A 22,491-nucleotide genomic window follows, 5' to 3' on the forward strand; every position below is an offset into this window, starting at 1 on the left:
CACCTTGTTACTTCTGTCTTATTTGTTTTATATTCTCTAGAGCTTCATTCTCATTGTCTTTTTTCAAATGTTAAGGCTAAGAAGTAACATTAAAGAATTTTGAAAATTGAACTACTTTAGGGCTGTTCTTTTTCCATCACTTGCAGTTTGAAGTTGTGAGAAAGGATGAATATATAACCATTGAAAATTTAGGAGCAAGGTAAGCTTGAAATAAAGTATTCTACTTTTTTCTGAGCATGTGTATATTTTTCATTTGCATTTTTCTTCTGTCTTTCTGTCACTTCTTGGAGCTCCATTAAATTTAAAGGTAGTATTAGTTGTGTGAAGAAATTGTATTTTATTGACATTTGTCTCCCTCTCTCTCCCCACTTTGTAAACATTTAAATTCTAAAGCAGGAAAGGAGAAACTATGTGGATACTTTTTCCTGAAGTTTGAAAATAATCCTTTCCTGAAAACAAAACATATTTTTCTTAAAGTTATTTAAATTAGGATATATGATGATAAAACTTTCTCCTAACTTCCAATACTCATCCGTCGTCTTGTTTCTTAGATGAGAAAACTGTATTGCAGAGGAATATAAAGTATAAGCTGGGAATTTATAGAGGTATAGAGTGTTGCTATTGACATTAGAAATTTCAGTATAAAAAGTTCTCCTAATCCATTAATTCTCTTTTCTTCTGTTTAAAGTGTAAATGTCTACCATTTTTCAATCTACCAGGGACATTGCATTGTTATGTAAGGCATCTGTTTTCCCTTATGAGCTAATGAAGCCCAAATCTTTATCTTTATCTAGTACAGATCTCACCCCTAAAATCTAGATCTGTCTACCTGCATGCTGAATATCTCCACTGTTATTTTTCAAAAGTATCTGTAGTTCAGCATGCCCACAACTGGACTCACCATCTTTCTTTTCAGCACTGCTCTGTAACTTTTTTTAAGTCCAATCAATTCAACTTCTTAAATATATTGTAAATGCCTCCTTACTTCTGCCCCTGCAGTTCCACTAAGCTAACTCAAGTTATTTCTCACTTGGAATTGTGAAATAGTTTCTAAACTGGTCTTTTTGTCCCTAGCTCTGTCTTTTTTCAGTCTGTTGTTTACATAGCCATCAAGAGCACTTTTCTAAAATGAACATTGAAATATGTCACTTCTTTGCTTGAAAATCTTTCAGAGGCTTTTCATTGCTCTTAATTAAGTTCAGATTCCTTAGCTTGGCTCTTGTCATTTTTTTCTTCCTATATATATGCACCAACTATATTGAGTTTCTTTTAGTTCTAGAGTGTCCCATCTATTTTACCTCCAGGCCTTGCCTGGAATACTCTACTCCTTTGGCTTTACCTGGTTAAAACTTCTGGCAAAGACTTAGATTAGGTGTTTCTATCACATATTCCGTCTACTTCTATCAAAACTTTTACTGAGTTTTATTGTGTTTTCTTGGCTGTCTTCTCCACTTGAATATAACCTCCATGAAGAACTTTATCTTGCTTACTAGTATATTCCCACTAGTATATTCCCAGTGCATGCATAATGCCGTATAGGTACCTGGCATATAGCTGGTACCCAATAAATACATGACAGATGTAGAGATTCTGAATTCCATTATTCTGCAAGGGGTATGTTACTTTTGTTTTGACGGGCGGTTAACTTGATTGGATATGAACTGTGAACTCTTTTTCTTGTGTGGTGGTTTAAGTCTCAATTCAGATCTTTTGCCTTTAGCTGAGCTGCCTTGAGTGTTACATACATGTGTGGTTCAGTAGTCAGTCAGAGATGTGGCTAGAAAGAATTTGGGGATCTCTTCTCTGACTCTCCCTTCTGGGATTCCCCCACTCTCTTCAGCAGCCATGGTTCCCCAGCTTCAATTTTCTGCTTCTTTCAGCCAAGGAGACCTTTGTTTTCCACCAGGCTGTACTTAGCCCCAGGCTAAAAGCTCTAAGATTGGTCAGCTTACTAACTTACTTCATACAGTCCTCTCTTCCTCTCCTCTGAGCATGTACTGCCACCGCAACCCCTGCCCCCCCGTCCCCCCACACACCCCCCAGCCCAGAGTTGGTCTGTTCCTTCTACTCTCCAGTGCCTTCAGGGAATTGCTTTATGTACCTTGCCCAGGTTTTATAGTTCTTTTCTGTGGGAGAATCCTCTGGTAACTGGATCTTATTACCAGAAGTGGAAGAGCTACTTCGTGGGGTTTCATGAATGTATGACAAAATGTTTGGGTATTTTTTTAATTTCAAAATGCTTTGTTATTAAAATATACATAAAGAAAAACTCAAAATACAAATGCAGAGTTTAACAAACAATTATAAAACAAACACTTTCGTGGCCCCACCCAAGTCAACAAATAGAATTTTGCCGGCACTGCAAAAGCACTCAGTGTGTCCCTCTCCCCAGCTCCTCTTCTTCTCCCTGTGTAACTGTTATTCTGACCTTCACAGTAATCATTTCCTTGCTATTCTTTATAAATGTACCACTTATAAATGCATTTCTAAACACTAAAGTTTTTTTATAGGTCAAGTTTTTCAAGCTGTAGCTTATATACAGTAAAATTTACTCTTTAAAAAATATACATTTAAATGAGAAATCTCCATACTGTTTTCCATAGTGGCTGCACAAGTTTGCATTCCCACCAACAGTATATGAGGATTCTCTTTTCTCCACATCCTCTTCAATACTTGTTATTTCCTGTCTTGTTAATTATAGCTGTTCTGATGGGTGTGAGGTGGTATCTTTTTGTAGTTTTGATTTGCATTTCCCTAATAATTAGTGTTGTTGAACATCTTTTCATCTGCCTGTTGGCCACCTGTATATCTTCTTTGGAAAAATATCTGTTCATGTCATCTGCCCATTTTTTGATGAATTTCTTTGTATACAGTTGGGTAACCACTACCATGATCAAGATACAGGATATTTCCATCATCCCAAAACCATCCTCCAAAATCTCTTTTGTAGTCATTCCCTTCCCCCAACCTCCAAACCCTGGTAACCACTGATTTGATTTCTGTCCTGATAATATTGCTTTTTCCTGACTGTCTTTTAGTAGGAAGGTCTTTTGCATCTGGATTTTTTCACGTAGCACAATGCTTTTGAGATTCATCCATGTTATTGCATATATCTGTAGTTAATTTTTGTTTGCTGCTAAGTTGCCTTTCATTGTATAGATGTACCACATCTTATTTATCCATTCAACCGTTGTTGACATTTGAGTCATTTCTGGCTTTTGGCTTTTATGAATAAAGCTGCTACAAATATTCATGTATTATTCTTTGTGTAGACATGTGCATTCATTTCTCTTGGGTAAATTCCTAGAAGCAGAGTTGCTGAGTCATATGGTATGTGTTTAATGTTACAAGAAACTTCCAAACTCTTTTCAGAGTAGCTGTACATTTTATCCTTCCTCCAAGCATGATAGGAAAGTTCTAGTTTCTCTGCATCCTCTCCAGCACTTGGTATTATCAATTTTAAGAATTTCAGCCATGTTAATAGATGTGTAATGGTATCGTAGTGTGGTTTTAATTTGCATTTGCCTAATGACTGATGAAGTTGAATATCTTTTCATGTATTTATTTGCCACCTGTATCTTCTTTGGTGAATTATCTGTTCAAATCTTTTGCCCAGTTTTTCATTGGATTATCTTATTTTTGAGTTATAAGTTTTCTTTATATATTCTGCATGCAAGTCCTTTATCTAATATGTATTTTTTAAACATTTTCTCTGAATCTATGGCTTGTCTTTTTATTTTCTAAAAAGTATCTTTCAAAAAGCAGAAATTATTAATTTTGGTAAAGTTTATCAATTATTTCTTTTATGCTTCATGCTTTTTGTGTTCTATTTTAGGAAAATTTCTGAACTCATTTTTCTATTCCCTTCATTTGCATATCTTTCCATTTGTAAATACCACACTATCTTGATTACTATAGCTTTGTCTTATCTTTTGAAAGTAGATAGTATGAGTTCAACTTTCTTCATATTTTTCAAAACTGTTTTTTCTGTTCTAGATCCTTTGCTGTTCTATAATAAATCTTAAAAACACCTTATAAGTTTCTCCAAACTTCTTGCTTGGATTTTGATTGGGATTGTGTTTAATCTATAGATCACTTTGGGGATGATTTACATCTTAACGATATTGAGGCTTTCCATCCATGAGTATAATTTTGTTTAATTAGGTCTTTGATGTCTTTCAGGAAAGTTTTGTAGTTTTCTGCATACAGTCTTGTAAATATTTTGGTAGGTTATCCATATGTATTTGATTTTTATGCTTTTACAAATGATATTTTTAAAATTTCAATTCTAGTTATTTGTATTATACAGAATTGATCTGTGTATAGTGAACTTGTATCCTGTGACTTGGTATTTAATAGATCTACTATCATTTTGCAGATTCTTTGAGGTTTTCCACAGATGATCATGTCATCTGTGGACAAAGACAGCTTTATTTCCTTTTTTCCAATCTATGTGCTTTTTGTTTATTTTTCTTTTCTTATTGCACTGGCTGGGTCCTCTGGTTCATTGTTAAATACGAGTGGCGAGAGCAGACATATTTGCCTTTTCCAGATGTTAGGGAGAAGGCTTCAGTTTTTTACCATTTAGTTATGTTGTTAGCTTTAGATTTTTTATAGATGCCCCTTTTCAAGTTGAAGAAATTCTTTTCCTATTTTTCTGAAAATGTTTATAATGAATGGATATTGAACTAATGCTTTTCTGCATGCATTGAGATGATCATGTGGTTTTCTTCTTCTTTAATCTGTTAATATGCTGAATTACATTAATTTATTTTCAAATGTTGAATCAACCTTGCTTTCCTGGGATAAACAACAGTTGGTCATGATCTATTTATTTTTTCCATATTACTGTTTCTTTTTTTCTAGCCTTATTGAGATGTAACTGACATATAACATTGTGTAAGTTTAAAGTGTACAATGTGATGATTTGATATATGTATATATTGTGAAACAATTACCATAATAAGGTTAACTAACACATCTGTCACCTCACAATTAACATTTTTGTGTGTGTGTGGTGAGAACTTTTAAGATCTACTTTCTTAGCAACTTTTAAGTATACAGTACAGTATTGTTAACTTCTCCAGTTTGTACCCTTTAACCCCTTTACCCATTTCTCCCACACCCCTGCCCCGGCAACCACCGATCTGTTTCCTGTCTCCATGAGTTCAGGGTTCTTAGGCTCCCACAGATAAGTGAGATCATACAGTATTTGTGTTTCTGTCTGGCTTACTTCACTTAGCATAGTGCCCTCTAGCTCCATTCATGTTGTCATAAATAGCAGGATTTTCTTCTTTTTTATGGCTGAATAGTATTCCATTGTATGTGTATATACATACATACACATATATATATATATATATACACATTTTTTTCCTTTATCAATTAATCCATTGACAGACGCTTAGGTTATTTCCATGTCTTGGCTTTTGAAAATAATGTTGTAATGAAGCAATCCCACTTCTGGCTATATATTATATATCCAAAGGAAATGAAATTTCTATCTGGAAGAGATCACCTACATCATCACGTTCGTTACAACATTATATGTAATATATATTATTATATTATATATACATATATTATATATATTATATTAATTATATATAATTAATTATTATATATTATATCAATTATATATAATTAATTATTATATATAATATATATTATATTAATTATATATTATATATTATATATTATTATATATATTATAATTATATATAATATATTTATAATTATATAATTTATAATTAATTTATATATATTTATATGTAATTTATATATTTATATATTTATATATAATTTATAATATAATTATATATATAATATAATATATATTATATATATTAATATATATTATATAATATATATTATATATATCCTTTGGATATATAATATATAGCCAGAAGTGGGATTGCTGGATCAATTTTATTTTTAATTTTCTAAGAAACCTCCATATTGTTTCTGCTAGTGGCTTTATCAATTTACATTCCTACCAACAGTGCACAAACGTTCCCATTTCTCTACATCCTTACAGCACTTGTTATCTCTTATCTTTTTGATAACTGCCATTCTAACAGGAGTGAGGGAATATCTCATTGTAGTTTTGATTTGCATTTTCCTGATGATTAGTGAGGTTGAGCACCTTTTCATGTACCTGTTAGCCGTTTCTTTGGAAAAATGTCTATTCAAGTCCTTTGTCTATTTTTTAATTGGATTTTATTATTTATTATTTTTTTGCTGTTGAGTTGTATGGGTTCCTTTTATATTTTGGATTTTAACCCCTAATTAGATTTGTGATTTGCAAATATTTTCTCCCATTCCTTACGTTGCCTTTTAATTTCGTTGATTATTTCTTTTGCTGTGCAGAAGCTTTTTAGTTTGATGTAGTCCCATTTGTTGATTTTTGCTTTTGTTGCTTGTGCTTTTGGCATCAGATCCAAAAAGTCATCACCAAGAATGATGTCAAGGCAATGTCACTTTTCTCTTGCTGCTTTCTAAGTTCTCTCTTTGTCTTTGACTTTTGTCAATTTAATTATAATGTGTCTCAGTGTAGCCCTTTTCGGGTTCAACCCATTTGTGGTCCTGTGAGCCTCATGAGTCTGAATGTTCATTTCTCGCCCAAAGTTTGGTAAAGGGACATTATTTCTTTAAATAGACTTTCTGTCCCTTTCTCTTTCTCTTCTCCTTCTGAGATTCTGACATGCATATATGGTTTCTCTTGTTGTCCTCTAAGGCCCATAAGCTATCTTCACTCTTTTTCATTTTGTTCTTTTTGCTCCTCTGACAGATAATTTCAGATGATCTGTCTTTGAGTTCACTGAGTCTTTCTTCTGCGTGATTGATCTGTTATTGAAGCTCTCTATTGAACTCTTGAGTTGGGTCAGTGTATTCTTCAGTTCCAGGATTTCTGTTTGTTTTTTTTAGTGGTTTCTATTTCTTTGTTGAACTTCTAATTTTGTTCATGCATTGTTTTCCTGATTTTATTTAGCTGTCTGTGTGTTCTTGTAGTTCACTGAACTTCCTTAAGAGGATTAATCTGATTTCTTAGATAGTTTATAGATCACCATTTCTTTAGGATCACTTATTGGAGGTTTATTAGTTTCTTTTGATGGTATTTTGTTACCTGATTCTTTGTGATCTTTGTATCCTTGTGTTGGTATCTGCACATTTGAGTACATATCTCTTCTTACAGACTTTATAGGTTTGTTTTGGCAGGGAAAGACCTTCACCAGTCAGCTCAGCTTGGGGAACTGAATGAGTTAGCTGGTAGTGTCTGTAGGCAGGTGGAGCTTCCTACTGGGTTCTCTAGTTATGTGAAGCCATGGCCTGTGCTGAGTTTGGGAGTGGGGTGCTGCTGACTGGGCTCCGTGGTTGGGTGGGGCTGGTGGCTGGGCTTCATGTTCAAGTGGGGCTGTTGGGTAGCCTCTCTGGTCAGGAGGGGCTGGTGGCTATGTTCCATGGTCAGGTGGGGCTACTAGTTATGGTCTGCAGTCACCTCTGGTCAGGCAGGTTCACAGGGTTTGATCCCTGGCAGGGTATTGCCACTGGTTGGATTCTGTGTTTGGGCAGGGCTGCAGGCTATGCTCCACAATTGCTCCTGGTCAGGTGGGGCCTCAGGCTGTGCTCCCTGACTGGATGGTGCCACTGGCTGGACTCTGCATTCAGGTGGGGCCACAGGCCAGGCTTCATGGTCAGTTGGGGTCTCAGGCTCTGCTCTGTGAGCACGCCGGGCCACAGGCTGTGCCTCAAAGTTGGGCAGGGTCACAGGCTGGGCTTTGTGATTAGGTAGGCTGCTGGCCATGCTCTGCTCTTTGGTAAGATTACTGGCTTGGGTGATTCTTGCTAAATTTGAGTTCTTGAGGACATAGACAAGGGTGAGACCTAGTTGAAAAAGAGCTCAGAGGAGCCTGACTCAAGTTTGGTCAAGGAGAGAATCTGTGTCACTAGATTCAATTTTCTAATATGTTTGAAGGATTTATGCCCTATGTTCCTAAGGGAAATTGATCCACAGTTTTCTTTTTATAATGTCTTTGTCTGGATTTGGTATCAGGGTAATGCTGGCCTCCTAAAATGAGTTTGAAGATGGTCCCACTCTCAACTCGTCAAAGAGTTGCTGAGTATTGGTATTGTCTCTTTTATAAATGTTTTAAACATTCACTAGAGAAGCCATCTGGAACTGGAATTTTCTCTTGTGGGATTTTTTTTAAAGTACTAATTAAATTTCTTTAAGAGATACGTGGCTACTGAGATTATCTATTCTTTCTTGAATGAGCTTTGATAGTTTGTGTTTTTCAAGGAATTTGTCAGTTTCATCCAAGTTACATTTATTGGCATAAAGTTATTCATAATATTCCCATATGATCCCTTCAATGTCTTTAGATTCTGTAGTGATATCACCTTTTACATTCCTGATGTTGGCAATTTGTGCCTTTTGTTCTTTTTTTTCTTGATTATTGTCAATTTTGTTGATTTTTTTTCCAAAGAATCAGTTTTTTATTTCATTGATTTTTCTCTAATATTTTTGTGTTTTCAAATCATTGATATCTGTTCTGACCTTTGTTATTTATCCTTGCTTCTGCTTGCTTTGGATTCAGTTTGCTCTTGTTTTTCTATTTTTTTAAGGTTAAAGCTTTCATTATTGATTTGAGACCTTTCTTGTTTACAAACTGATTTCCCTATAAGCACTGCTTTTGCTGTGTCCCATACATTTTGATATGAAAGTTGTTGTTAAATTTTTCATTCAAATTATTTTCTGATTTCCTGTGTGTTTGTGTTTAACTATGAAAGTATGTTGTTTAATTGCCAGATATTTGGGGATATTTCAACTATCTTTCCAGATATTGAATCCTAGTTTAATTTCTTTGTGGTTACAGAACATATTTTCTAGCGTTACAGTCTTAAAATTTGTGGAGATTAGTTTTATGACCCCTAATATTGTATATTTTGATGAATGTCTCATGTGCATTTGAAAAGAATCTATATTCTGTTGCTTTTGTTTAGTGGAGTATTCTATACATTAGACAAGTTGGTTTATTAGTTTTGTTTCACTATTCTATATCATTGCTGATTATCTATTTACTTTTTCTATCGGTTACTTAGAGGGAAATGTTGAAGTCTGGTATCTATCTTTGTGTATTCTGAAGCTCTTTTTGTAGATTCTATATACATATTTAAGATTGTTATCTTTTTTCTTGATGATTTGACCCCTTTATCCTTATGTAACATCCCTCATTATCCCTGATAATATTCCTATTTTAAGTTTTTTTGTCTGATATTCATATAGCTATGTAAGCTTTCTTTTGATTAGTATTTGCATGGTATATCTTTTTGCATCCATCTTCTTCAACCTATACAGGCATACTTACCACCACAATAAAGTGAATATTGCAAAAAAGTGAGTCATGTGAACTTTTGGGTTTCTCCGTGTGTATGAAAGTTATGTTTACACCATACTATAGTCTGTTAAGTGTGCAATAGCATTATGTCAAGAAAAACAATGTATATACCTTAATTTAAAAATTCTTTATTGCTAGGGGCCGGCCTGGTGGAGTAGCAGTTAAGTTCGCATGCTCTGCTTCAGTGGCCCAGGGTTCGCAGGTTTGGATCCCGGGCACGGACCTACACACTGCTCATCAAGCCATGCTGTGGCAGCATCCCTCGTACAAAAGGGATGGGCACAGATGTTAGCTCAGGGCCAATCTTCCTCACCAAAAAAAAAAAAAAAAAATCTTTATTGCTAAAAAATGCTAACCGACATCTGAGCCTTCAACAAGTAGTAATCTTTTTGCTAGTGGAGTGTCTTGCGTCAGCGTTCATGGCTGCTGACGGATCAGGGTGGTGGTTGCTGAAGGTTGGGGTGGCTGTGGCAATTTCTTAAAATAAGACAACAATGAAGTTTGCCACACCAATTGACTCTTCCTTTCACAAACAATTTCTCTGTAGCATGCTATGCTGTTTGATAGCATTTACCCACAGTAGAACTTCTTTCAAGATGGGAGTCGGTCCTCTCAAGCCTTGCCACTGCTTTATCAACAAAATTTATGTAATGTTCCAAATCCTTCGTTGTCATTTCAACAGTCTCCACAGTGTCTTCACCAGGAGTATATTTCATCTCAAGAAACCACTTTCTTTGCTCATCCATAAGAAGCAACTCCTCATCTGTTAAAGTTTTATCATGAGATTGCAGAAATTCAGCCACATCTTCAGGCTCCACTTGTAATTTTAGTTCTCTTGCTATTTCCATCACATTTGCAGTTGCTTCTTCCACTGAAGTCTTGAACCTCTCAGTCATCCATGAGGGTTGGAATCAACTTCTTCCAAACTCCTGTTAATGTTGATATTTTGATCTCTTTCCATGAATTACAATGTTCTTAATGGCATCTAGAATGGTGAATTCTTTCCAGAAGGTTTTAAATTGACTTTGCCCAGAACCTTCAGAGGAATCACTATCTATGGCAGCTAGAGCCTTATGAAATGTATTTCTTAAATAATAAGACTTGAAAGTCAAAATTGCTCCTTGATTGATGGGCTGCAGACTGGATGTTGTATTAGCAAGCATGAAAACAACATTAATCTCATAGTACGTTTTCACAAGAGCCCTTGTGTGACCAGGTTCATTGTCAATGAGCAGTAATGTTTTGAAGGGAATCTTGTTTTCTCAGTGGTAGGTCTCAACCACTAGTGGGCTTAAAATATTCAGTAAACCATGTTATAAACAGCTTGCTATCATCCACGCTTTGTTGTTCCATTTGTAGAACACACGCAGAGTAGATTTAGCATAATTCTTAAGGGTCCCAGGATTTTCAGAATGGTAAATGAGCATTGGCTTCAACTTAAAGTCACCGGCTGCCATAGCCTATAACAAGAGATTGAGCCTGTCTTTTGAAGCTTTGATGCCAGGCATTGACTTCTCCTCTCTAGCTGTGAAAGTCCTAGATGACATCTTCTTCCAATATAAGGCTGTTCCATCTGCATTGAAAATCTACTGTTTAGTGTAGCCACCTTAATTAGTTATCTTAGCTAGATCTTCTGGATAACTTGTTGCAGATTCTACATCAGCACTTGCTGCTTCACCTTGCACTTTTTGTGTTACAGAGATGGCTTTTCTCCTTAAACCTCATGAATCAACCTCTGCTAGCTTCAAACTTTTCTTCTGCAGCTTCCTCACCTCTCTCAGCCATCAGAGTTGAAGAGAGTTAGGGCCTTGCTCTGGATTAAGCTTTGACTTAAGGGAATGTTATGGCTGGTTTGATCTTCTATCTAGACCACTAAAACTTTCTCCATATCAGCAGTAAGGCTGTTTTGCTTTCTTATCATTTGTGTGTTTACTGGAGTAGCACTTTTAATTTCATTCAAGAACTTTTCCTTTGCATTCACAACTTGGCTAATTGGTGCAAGAGGCCTAGCTTTCGACCTGTCTTGGCTATTGACATGCCTTCCTTACTAAGCTTAATTATTTCTAGCTTTTGATTTAAAGTGAGAGACGTGTCACTCTTCCTTTCACTTGAACACTTAGAGGCCATTGTAGGGTTATTAATTGGCCTAATTTCAATATTATGTCTCAGGGAATAGGGAGGCCCAAGGAGAGGGAGAGAGATGGGGGAATGACCAGTCGGTGGAGCAGTCAGAACACATATAACATTTATTGATTAAGTTCACCGTTTATATGGGCACAGTTATGACACCCCAAAACAATTACAAGAGTAACATCAAAGATCACTGATCACAGATCGCCATAACAAATATAATAATAATGAAAAAGTTTGAAATATTGTGAGAATTACAAAAATGTGACACAGAGACACGAAGTGAACAAATGCTGTTGGAAAAATGGTGCCGATAGACTTGCTGGATGCAGGGTTGCCACAAACCCTCAATTTGTAAAAAATGCAATATCTGTGAAGCGCAATAAAGCAAAGCACAATAAAATGAGGTATACCTGTATATGTCTTTGTATTTAAAGCTAGTTTCTTATAGACAGCATAGGTCTTGCTTTTTTTATATTCAACTTGACAATGTCTGTCTGTAAATTGGGGTGTTTGTTCCATATAAATTTGCTGTAATATTGATATGGTTGGATTTAAGTCTACCATCTTCCTGGTTGTTTTTAATTTTCCCCATCTGTTCTTTGTTTTTTATTTTCTGGATTTTTTTCTTTTTTTTTTTTTTTTTAGTGGTTGCTCTAGGACTTATGATACACATTTTTAACTTATCAAAATCTATTTTCAAATAATATACTTCATCATGTATAGTGTACAAACCTTACAATAATATTTTTTCATTTCTTCCCATCTTTTGTGCTCTTGTTGTTGTGTTTTACTTCTACATATTTTATAAATTCCATAATATATTGTTACTTGTAAGTGTAGTTTGTTTTTCTGTTTTGAACTTTATATACATTTAAACACTTATGTTTTTTATGCCTTTTAACTATACATTATTTGTGTGATTCATTCTATTATAGTTTTTCATTTCATTGCTATAATTTCATTGTATGGCTATACTACTTTTATTTTACCATTGATAGATATATTGATTATTTCCAAATTTAGGCTGTAACAGCAGTGCTATGATGAACATGCTTGCACACATCTGCAGGTGTATATGAGTAGAATATTTTCTAGAATATATACCTAGGAGTAGAATTACTAGGCCATCTATGTGTATCCTCAACTTTGCTAGATTTTGCTGAACTGTTTGCCACAGTGGTTTTACCAGTTAACTCCCACCAGCAGTATAGGAGAATTCCTTTTACTCAGTATATTTGCCAGTACTTCCTATTGTTAGAGTTTAAAGTGTTTCCAACGTAATGGATGGTTGGCAGTGTTATGGTGTTGCTGGTAATAAAATCAGTTAACAGCAACTGCCACCAAAATCTCTGTCATTGCTAAACTTACATTCTAGTGTTGCTGTCAATTTTAGCAATGAAAATGACAATATGGGGTTGTCGTTGGTGATTTTGGTTTGTTTGTTCATTTTTCTCCTTTGCTTTTAAATTAATTACAGGAGAAGGAGAAGAAAATGCTCACCAACTTAGCCATGCTGACACCAGAAATCTTGACTGACTTTGGTATTGACTGTAACTTAATTTTTTTCCACTTACAGTTATAAAAAGTTGATGTCTCTGAAAGTCACTGATACTGATATAAGACCGAAGATCAGTTTAAAATTTAGTACAAAAGGTATTATTTTATTTTTATATGTCTTCTATTGAAAAGTGTGTTAAAAATTTTGACTTGCTTTGTAAAGTATCATGCCATTAACACCCATGTGTTTGTGTTTGTCATTCACTGAACTTGGGTTTACTCGGGCAGGCATCACTTGATGTAGGCTGGAATTCATGGACAGAAGGATCAGCAGATGTATGGGTCTCACATTAGCGTGGCATTCTCAGAGAGGTTTGTAGGTCTGATGGATAGCTGTGACTACACTGTGAGATTGGGCTCCAGCAGATATTCTCTACCAACCCCCCCTCCCTTGTTGCATTACCTGTTAATAGAGCGAAATGAAAGGAATGAACATTTTGGGCTCGAGGCCAAGTAGTCTAAACTTAAGTGCCAGCTGTTTAGGAGTGTGCTAGGAAATGCCAGCTGCTCAGCACTTGGAGACCTTAAGGGCTCCTAGTCCGATGGAAGAATAGTTTGGTGGCAGTCCTTGCTAGGGGCAATCGATGTCCCTGATCCCAGCCAGCTCCTTATTTGGCAACCCAGAGAAAGCTCCCTGGGTCATTTGCTTTGTAACCTTGCTTGCCTCCACAGTTATGTCAAGTATATCCAGCAAGAATATTAATTTAAAAATCTCTTGAAACACAGAATCATGAAAGATAACATAATAAGCTGCATTTTATGATAAACACATTTTTTGATGTTCGTATGAAAAATATACCGTCGTATACCAAATTCTTACTACTTTCTAATTCACCTCAGTCTGCTTTCCTCCTTTGGAAGTGCTACTAAATCAGGAAAATACCAAATAGTTCCGTATCATACCTTATTTCTCTTCATTAATTAAATACCTACTTAGTCATTAATTTATCTCTTTAGGGGGTGAGAACATGAGGTTCATTAGATCAGTGTGTCTCAAACTTTAGTATATTTTTAAATCATCTGGTAATTTGATTGAAATGTAGGTGCCAATTCAGTAGCTCTGGGGTGGGTCCTGAGAGTCTGCATTTTGAACGGGCTCCCATGAGGGTGCTGATGTTGCTGGTCCGTGGATTACACTTTGAGTAGCAAGTCATTACATCATTTTATGTTTCTTGATATAGTTCTGTGTTGTCTAATATAATAGCCACTAGCCATATGTGGCTATTTAAATTTAATTAAAATCAGGTAACATTTTAAACTCAGTTCCTTTGTCAGACAAGCAGCATTTCCAGTGTTCAGTGGCTAGTGAACAGTGCAAATCTAAAACATTTTCATCACAGAAAGTTCTATTGGACAGTGCTGAATAAGATAAAATATAATTGTCTAAGTAAAGTAGAATTAAACACTGGAGGTTACTATTCTTGACAATCTTCAGAATTTTCAAAGGCATAATACTTTTATGCCATTTGGTTGCCAAAGCTCATTTATTTGAACAAAGCCCTGAATGGTTGAAAGGCTTCTGTGGTAATCAGTCATTGTGATTACATTTGCTTGGAAACTTATCGTTTTTGTTTGGATTTTTTGACATCTAGAGAGATAGCAGCATGCTTATTGAGCACTGGCTGTGGCAAAGCACTGTACTATACTTCATTCTTTTGGAATAGTCCCTGTCCTACAGGGAATTAGGATGTAATGCAAGAGACCACATAGAAAAAGAGCATTAATGTGGAATGTTTTGACTTCTCAAAATTCATTTTCAGATGAAATGCCTGTCTTCAAACTTGATTATAATTATTTCTATCATCTGCTTCATATAATTATTATTTCTGGTACTGACATTGTCCGGCAAATATTTGATGAGGCTATGCCACCCCCTGTTTTGAAAAAAGAGCTTCTTATACACAAGAATGTGCTGGAACCCTACTACAACCATCTTTGGACCAATCACCCTTTGGGTGGAGCATGGCATCTGCTTTATCCCCCAAACAAGGAGCTACCACAGTCCAAACAGTTTGACTTATACCTCCTATTAGCACTCATAAAACATTTGAATGTATTTCCTGCACCAAAAAAAGGCTGGAATATGGAACCACCATCTTCTGATCTCTCTAAGTCTGCAGACATCCTGAGGCTGTGCAAATACAGAGATATCCTCCTTAGTGAGATTTTGATGAATGGTCTCACTGAGTCACAATTCAATTCAATTTGGAAAAAAGTTTCAGATATTCTTCTGCGCCTTGGTATGAAGCAAGAGGATATTGACAAAGTGAAGGAGAATCCCATTGAGAATATCTCCCTTGATTACCATCAACTGTCCATCTACCTAGGCATACCAGTACCAGAAATCATCCAGAGGATGTTATCCTGCTATCAACAAGGTACAAAATAATTATTTACTTCACCCAGAAAACCTTCACTGAATGTCTGCTGTGGTGCCAGACCCAGTGGTAAGGGCATGAGATTGAGTGAGCTCACATTCTTGGGAGAATAGACTCATCAAGAAGCTAATAGAAATTATAGTGCTAGAAATGTTCCAGAATACCATGGGAAATCCTAGCCTAAGAGAGTCCAAAGAAGCTTTCTGGAGAATATAATATTTAAGGAATTCTTAAATGACATGTAAAAGTTATCCAAGTGAAGAAGATGGAGAAGGATGTTTCAGAAGAAAACAAGAACAAAAGTATAGAAACATAAAAATATAATGCAGGGAACTAAAAAGTTTGGCTTTACTGAGATTAAAGTAGGGGAGAGTTCATAGAATACATTCAAGAGGATAGAATACATTCAAGAGGATTTCTCTTGCCATGTTGAGGAGTTTGTGTTTTCATAAAGGAATTGTTGAAGACTTTTAAGTAGGGGAGTTTTATCACTTCTACAAAATTAAGAATGCCTAAAATTATGAGTTACAGGTACTGTGTGTTTCAAGGATGCCCTTTTAGACACCATGGGTATATGTTTCTCTTCCTTTCTAGCAGAACCGTGACATTTAGTTGAGAAGTTTGGCAGCTGTCCACTGGCCATGAGTAATTTAAAAAATCAGATAACATTTATGCCAGTGTCTAAGGTCAGCAGTGGCCATTGCTAGACATTGTCTATTGATATGGGCAAGACTTCAGACCTCCTCTCCCACATCCGAGGATAGCTTCTCAGCTGTCATTGTGGGAAGTGGAGTTCAAGGCATGTCAGCATCACTGAAACCCTTGCTAGTTCTTCTGGGTGACTTTTCCTAATCCCAAGTTATTAGTTGTACTACCTAGTGAGCAACTGATGACCACGCTGATACTATTTAAATGTACAACTTCCCAAGTTTCTAGTAATTGTTGAAGTGGTCAAGATTTTCTTCAGAGATTATTGCTAGGCCCCAATCCCAATCCTTTTACTCAGGCTCTGGGATACCATTGTGTTTTCTTGCTTAATCTTCAAGAGCTTTCTTTCAGCATAAAAGAAGAGAATGCTGAGTTTGATGATATAAGTAAGGCAGGCAAGAACTCTTGACTTATAAATTAGAGGCTTTTTTTTTTTTTACATTTACTCTATTAAGATTTTAAACAACAAAAACTCATGAAACTAAAGGTAAAATTTGGGAAAGTGCTTTGAGCACTAAATAAATTGAAGGCATTTCAAGCAATTCTCACTCAGGTAGTCTGAGAAGCTTATTGTTCTGAAGCCCTTTAACAGAGGCTTTCCTAGCATCTTATCTCTCTTTCCTAGTAGTTATTATAGTTACAATTTTCATTTGTGTATCTGATTATTTGATTAATATCCATTGTCCCCATTAACTGTCTATGAAGATTGTCTTTTTTCTTCATCGTTCAATCACTAGAGCCTAACATGGCCTGATACATCATAGGTGCTTAATAAATATTAATGGGAAAGGAGAGGGAGTGCTGATCCGGGTAATTGATATTGCTAAAAAAGGCTCAAACTTTCAATGGAGGTTTGATTCACAATTGACTATTATTACTTATTGATTACGTTAGACTTTGTAAATTGTAGGAATTTGCTGCTTCAAGTGCTTATATTTTAGTCACTGTCTATTATGAACTATCAAAATTTTGTTTACTTTTCTTTCTCTCATCATGGGTTTCTAACCTCTATGTTATAATCTGAAGATTATGCCTGTTTAAACTGGATTCTTGAGTGAAACTGGTTATTGTTACAGTTAGTTATAAAACTAATTGATGCAGTGTAAAAATCTTATGGCTTTTCTTAGTCCCAGTCAGATATTTGTTGGTTGCATTTGCAATTGTACATCTGAATTTTTTCTTTATGTATCATAGGAATTGCTCTACAGTCAATAACGGGCAGTCAACGTAAGTAATGTTTAAAAACAAGATGCCTAGGTGACCTTTCAACTTGGGGTGGCTAAGGGATAGCTATAGGAGTTTTACTTGGTCAGATAAACTGTATGGTATACTGTGTATACTGTAATTGTTGTAATCTTGGAAAATCATATCAAATTACTACTGGTTAGCTGAACCTAGTATAAGCCTCTTTACTCTGCCTTGGTCCTAGTGCATGTGCGCCACGGTTTACCCAACCATACTATTTTAACTTTTTGACACAGGGGACACTTCAAGAGGCAAAAATGCCTACCTGCTTGCTCTGCCTGCTCATATATGCTGCTGTTTAGCTTATGTAGCTTTTATCTGGTTGACTATCCATTGTTAGGCTATATAGTTTTTTGCCAGGTGGTAAGTTGCTAATTTTTTTAATTTCCATATCTGTGCTTTTTTTTTTTTTTTTTTTTTTAGTGTAATTCATATTCTGCAATTAAAATTATACTTAAGAAAACAACACTATAGATTTTGTTTGGAGTAAAATGAAACTTAAGAAGATAACATCATGGGTTTTGTTTGGACCATCTGTGACTAGTCAGATGAAATCCACAAATTTTGAGATTGAATCTCTGGGGCAATATCAAGGAGCATGGTGTCAATGAAGAGGTCACACAATAGGGGGCTGATACCCTTTCACAACCTTCAGTTATGAAAAAGAAGAAAAAAAGAAAAAATAGATCTAGCTTTTCCTTCTCTTCTTTATATTTCGCATTTGTATCCTAAAATAATACTAGTTGCAGTATTAATAGGGTCATTGCCAGGAAACTTAGTATTTAGAGTCGACTTAAGTTCTAGAATATCTAGTATCCAGAGTCTACCTAAGGTAATAGTAAAGGATCTTAACATTTGGGGTCATACTGATTGGTTCTAGGCTAGTATATGTACCTATTATTTGGCCATTGATGAATGGACATTTCATTTTCATCTAAAAATTGAACAGAGTAAGATGTCTATCTTTTCTATTTGTGAGATGGTATTTTGGGGGTAAATATATTTATAGTAGTGATAAGAGGCTGAAATTTTGTGCATTCAGATTTTGAGTGTTTTGTCTTTAATATTTAGATATTGAAATAGAAGAGTTACAGAATGAGGAAGAAGAACTAAGTCCACCTCTCATGGAGTACAATATCAATGTGAAATCAAACCCTGAAATGCAGTTAGCAGAAATGAATAAAGATGGGGCATCAATACCCAGTGAATCTTCAACAGAATCTATTAAAGATCTCCAGGAAGTATAACCTCTCATTAATATTTGAATTAGAAGAACTTAGGACATTTAGTTTGTTGCATGTGCTGTACTTAAAGCTTCCCAGCTGTACTTAAAGCTTCCCAGACAATCTTAGGTTATATTTATCATATTGTTCACACAGAGCTTGAATTGGAATGATTCTTTCCCAGTACTTCTTCCATAATCTTTCCTGACTTAGCCATTGACTTTGCCAACATTTATTGAACACTTATTATGTGCCAGGCACTGTGCTAGATTTCTGAACATGCTTCTTCATCCTGAGTGATGCAAGTGGATGTGGGAGGTTAATAGAAAGTGGAAGAAAGCATAGTGGGGATAGAAGGAGGAAAAATGGAGGAGAAAACAGGGATACTTCAATATCATTTGCATAGCAGTAGAATTAAAATCATCAAGGATAGAATCTCTGTTTCTTTACAGATAAGTGGTAATAGTTATTATATAATCAATAAATTCTTCTCAGACTTATTTTTTCATCTTATGGACCTGAGTATGTTGATTTTTTTGAAAGTGACTTCCGCCTTTGTTTTTCATGCATGCTCATGGGCAAGTGAGGATCCATGAGCTTTTTTCAGTAGCCTACTTATTGATACTATATGTTGTTCTATTATATATCAGTGATTTCTCAAGAGCAGAAGACTGAGATTAAAATAAAAATTGAAATGAAAATAATTTTCCATAGAATCTGGAAAGGAAATATGATTTATATTAGAAGATAAAAGATTTCAGTGGTTAGAGGAAATATATTTTGCCAAATAACCCATTGTGCAGTTTGAATTGCATATTAAATAAATGGTTTATTTCTTACCTATCAGGTTAAGAGTAAACCAAAGAAAAAGAAAAAGACTAAGAATAAAAAGGTAAGAGACTGTATTAGCACTGTAATAGAGGAATGTCTGATTATGAACACTTAGGTTTGATACATGGATTCGCTATTAGAATTTAAAATTAGTCCAAGTAGGCATATAGCACAAATGACTTATAAATGTCAATAGCTTATTGAATATATGATTATAGAGAAGTCTATGTATGTTAGATCCTGAATGATTTAAATTTACAGTGTGCCCTACTTTACTTTCGTAAATCATAATTGATACATTTAAATATACAAATAATGAAACTGAATTAGTCACTTGGAAATTTCAGTAATTTCTGGATACCACTTTCATTTTAACAACGCCTATTCAGCATTTTTAAAACGGCTTCTTGTCATATTTCTACTGATATGTTCAGAAGCATTTTTCAAAACCTTATGAAATCTTGATTTTCTTCTTTGTGTCTAAGACTCTGCCAACAATGCAATAATGTACAAAAATGGTACAAATGCAAGAAGCTTCTTTCATGCCTCTTCCTTGTTTTTTGCCATTTGGAAAATGAACAAGTTACTATCTGTAGCACAGTTTTAGCAAAAAGTCTCTTGTTTGGAAAATTATATGGGAAAGTCGAGTCTTTTTTTGACTTACTTTTTTTAAAATTAAGACTTACTTTTTTAAAGCAATTTTTTTTGTTGTTCAGAGCAAAATTGAGAGGAAAGTACAGACATTTCCCATATACCTCCTGCCGTACACATGCATAGCCTACCCCATTATCAACATCCCTCAGCAGAGTGTTCCATTTGTTACAATTGTTGGACCGACATTGATACATCATAACCACCCAAAGTCCAACTTGACATTTTGATCCACTCTTGGTGTTGTACATTCCTCTGGTTTTGGATTAGAGTGTCTTTTTTATCAAGCATGTAGCTAACCGCTATACTATGCAAACTTTATGGTGAAAAATGTTATTTTCTGTCCTGAAACATATATTTTAAAATCTAGATATTCTCTATAGATTATATTGTAAACTGAGTAAGAATATTTGCCCAACTACTATTTGGTAAACCCATGTTATTAGTCATTTGGAAGTATACACAAATTTTAATCATAAATGAAATTTAAAACAATGAAAGTAAATTTACAAAATACTTATTGAGGTCAAGAACAAAATAAAGATTATTTATACTCTGATCAATAAAATGTCAATATCATTCTCATATTTGTCATAACTATCATTTATTATAACTTAGTATTTCACTCAAAAGTTATTTTGAAAACTAAATTTTGTTGTAAAAGACATGAGTATGAAGATTTTTTCTTACTTTTAAACAGTTCTTATCTGATAAAACACATGATAAAACACAGCTTGGTTTGTTAGTTTAGCTATTTTTTATTTTTGCTAAAACATTACTAAGTCCCAAGTATAATACTACATAAAGTTAGCCAAGTAAATCCACAGCTGTCAGACCACAAATCTAAGTTCCAAGGGTATATAATGTGTCTCTTCTTATTTCCAAAAAATTAAAGTATGATAATACTCAGATTCTCAGTTTTAGTTAAATGGAAAGCCCCACTTCTATGTCAAATTGAAATTAAACAGGGAATAAACAACTGGAAATACGTGTAAGCACCACTCAAAAATTCGTATGCTAGTAATATTAAAAGTTTTTAAATTAAATATCAGCAACTATCTAGGAATTTTTTTAATATCCTAAATTTTTTTTTTTTTTTTTGTGAGGAAGATCAGCCCTGAGCTAACATCCATCCTAATCCTCCTCTTTTTGCTGAGGAAGACTGACTCTGAGCTAACATCTATTGCCAATCCTCCTCCTTTTTTTTTTTCCCCCAAAGCCCCAGTAGATAGTTGCATGTCATAGTTGCACATTCTTATAGTTGCTGCCTGTGGGACGCGGCCTCAGCATGGCTGGACAAGCAGTGCATCTGTGCGCGCCCGGGATCCGAACCCAGGCCGCCAGTAGCTGAGCGCGTGCACTTAACTGCTAAGCCACGGGGCCGGCCCAATATCCTAAATTTTGTTCCACTTTATTTTATTAAAAGAATTTGAGACACTTTGAAAATAAGATAATTTTATCAAGATAAAATTTGGATTTTAGAAGAGAGATTTTGTGTTTTACATCTTTCATCTAAACTTTAAAGTATAGGACCGAAAAGTGCTGAAATTTTTGCATATGACTATTTCATATGGAACAGTCCTATTTGTGTACTCAATTACTGTTATTATAGGTGCAAAGGATTCTCTAGTTGTGGTGTAAGCAACCAGTTATAAAAAGCTAAGGCTGGGGCCGGCCCGGTGGCGCAAGTGGTTGAGTGCGCGCGCTCCACTGCAGCAGCCCGGGGTTCACCGCTTTGGATCCCAGGCATGCACCCATGCACCACTTGTTAAGCCATGCTGTGGCGGCATCCCATATAAAGTAGAGGAAGATGGGCACGGATGTTAGCCCAGGGCCAGTCTTCCTCAGCAAAAAAGAGGAGGATTGGCATTGGATGTTAGCTCAGGGCTGGTCCTCCTCACAAAAAAAAAAAACCTAAGGCAATCAAATTCTTTAATCAGAAGTTCTTCTCATGAAAAATTCTATCATAGAGAAATTTGCTTGTGTTATAAAGAGTGACTACAAAGTCCCTATGCATGAAATTATGTCCCCTGTTAATTACTTGTTTTGCAGCATCACTACCTAACAATAGTTGTTGAAGTCCTAAAAACACCTATCAGGAATTCTCTGGAAGAATACGATGAAAAAGTAAAATTTGTGTAGCGAACAGAAGGGACAGTTAGATAACTTCCAATTCATATATATAGAGACTTTGTAGCTACTCTATATGCTCCCTTTCTTCAGTTAGGAATTTAGTATTTAGCTTCTAATATATTCAGATTGTAAATAGCTCTTTTGGGGATTAATTAGATCCTCCTTCCCATCACCCCTGCCCAGGGGAACTGAGGGTTAGGAATAGAAAAGGGAGGTAAAGCCAATGGCAGAAGA

The 22,491-nt window shown here is 35.2% G+C and overlaps 1 protein-coding gene across 6 annotated transcripts in view; it reads left to right on the forward strand.

Moving 5' to 3' along the window:
* Positions 1-22,491, forward strand: part of DZIP3 (DAZ interacting zinc finger protein 3) — a 97,355-nt gene that overhangs the window by 42,471 nt on the left and 32,393 nt on the right. For 4 of the 6 annotated variants that reach the window (XM_087439561.1, XM_087439565.1, XM_014792261.2 and 1 more), the window contains 6 exons: positions 147-199; positions 13,108-13,184; positions 14,849-15,466; positions 17,369-17,401; positions 18,491-18,660; positions 19,490-19,534. In XM_087439561.1, the coding sequence (XP_087295687.1) occupies positions 147-199; positions 13,108-13,184; positions 14,849-15,466; positions 17,369-17,401; positions 18,491-18,660; positions 19,490-19,534 (996 nt within the window). The remainder of the gene's footprint in view (positions 1-146; positions 200-13,107; positions 13,185-14,848; positions 15,467-17,368; positions 17,402-18,490; positions 18,661-19,489; positions 19,535-22,491) is intronic. The other 2 variants (XM_087439563.1, XM_087439564.1) reach the window with 2 other exon arrangements.

Source organism: Ceratotherium simum, chromosome 15, assembly GCF_057802395.1.
Source record: "Ceratotherium simum simum isolate JZ-2026a chromosome 15, ASM5780239v1, whole genome shotgun sequence".
NCBI lineage: Eukaryota > Metazoa > Chordata > Mammalia > Perissodactyla > Rhinocerotidae > Ceratotherium > Ceratotherium simum.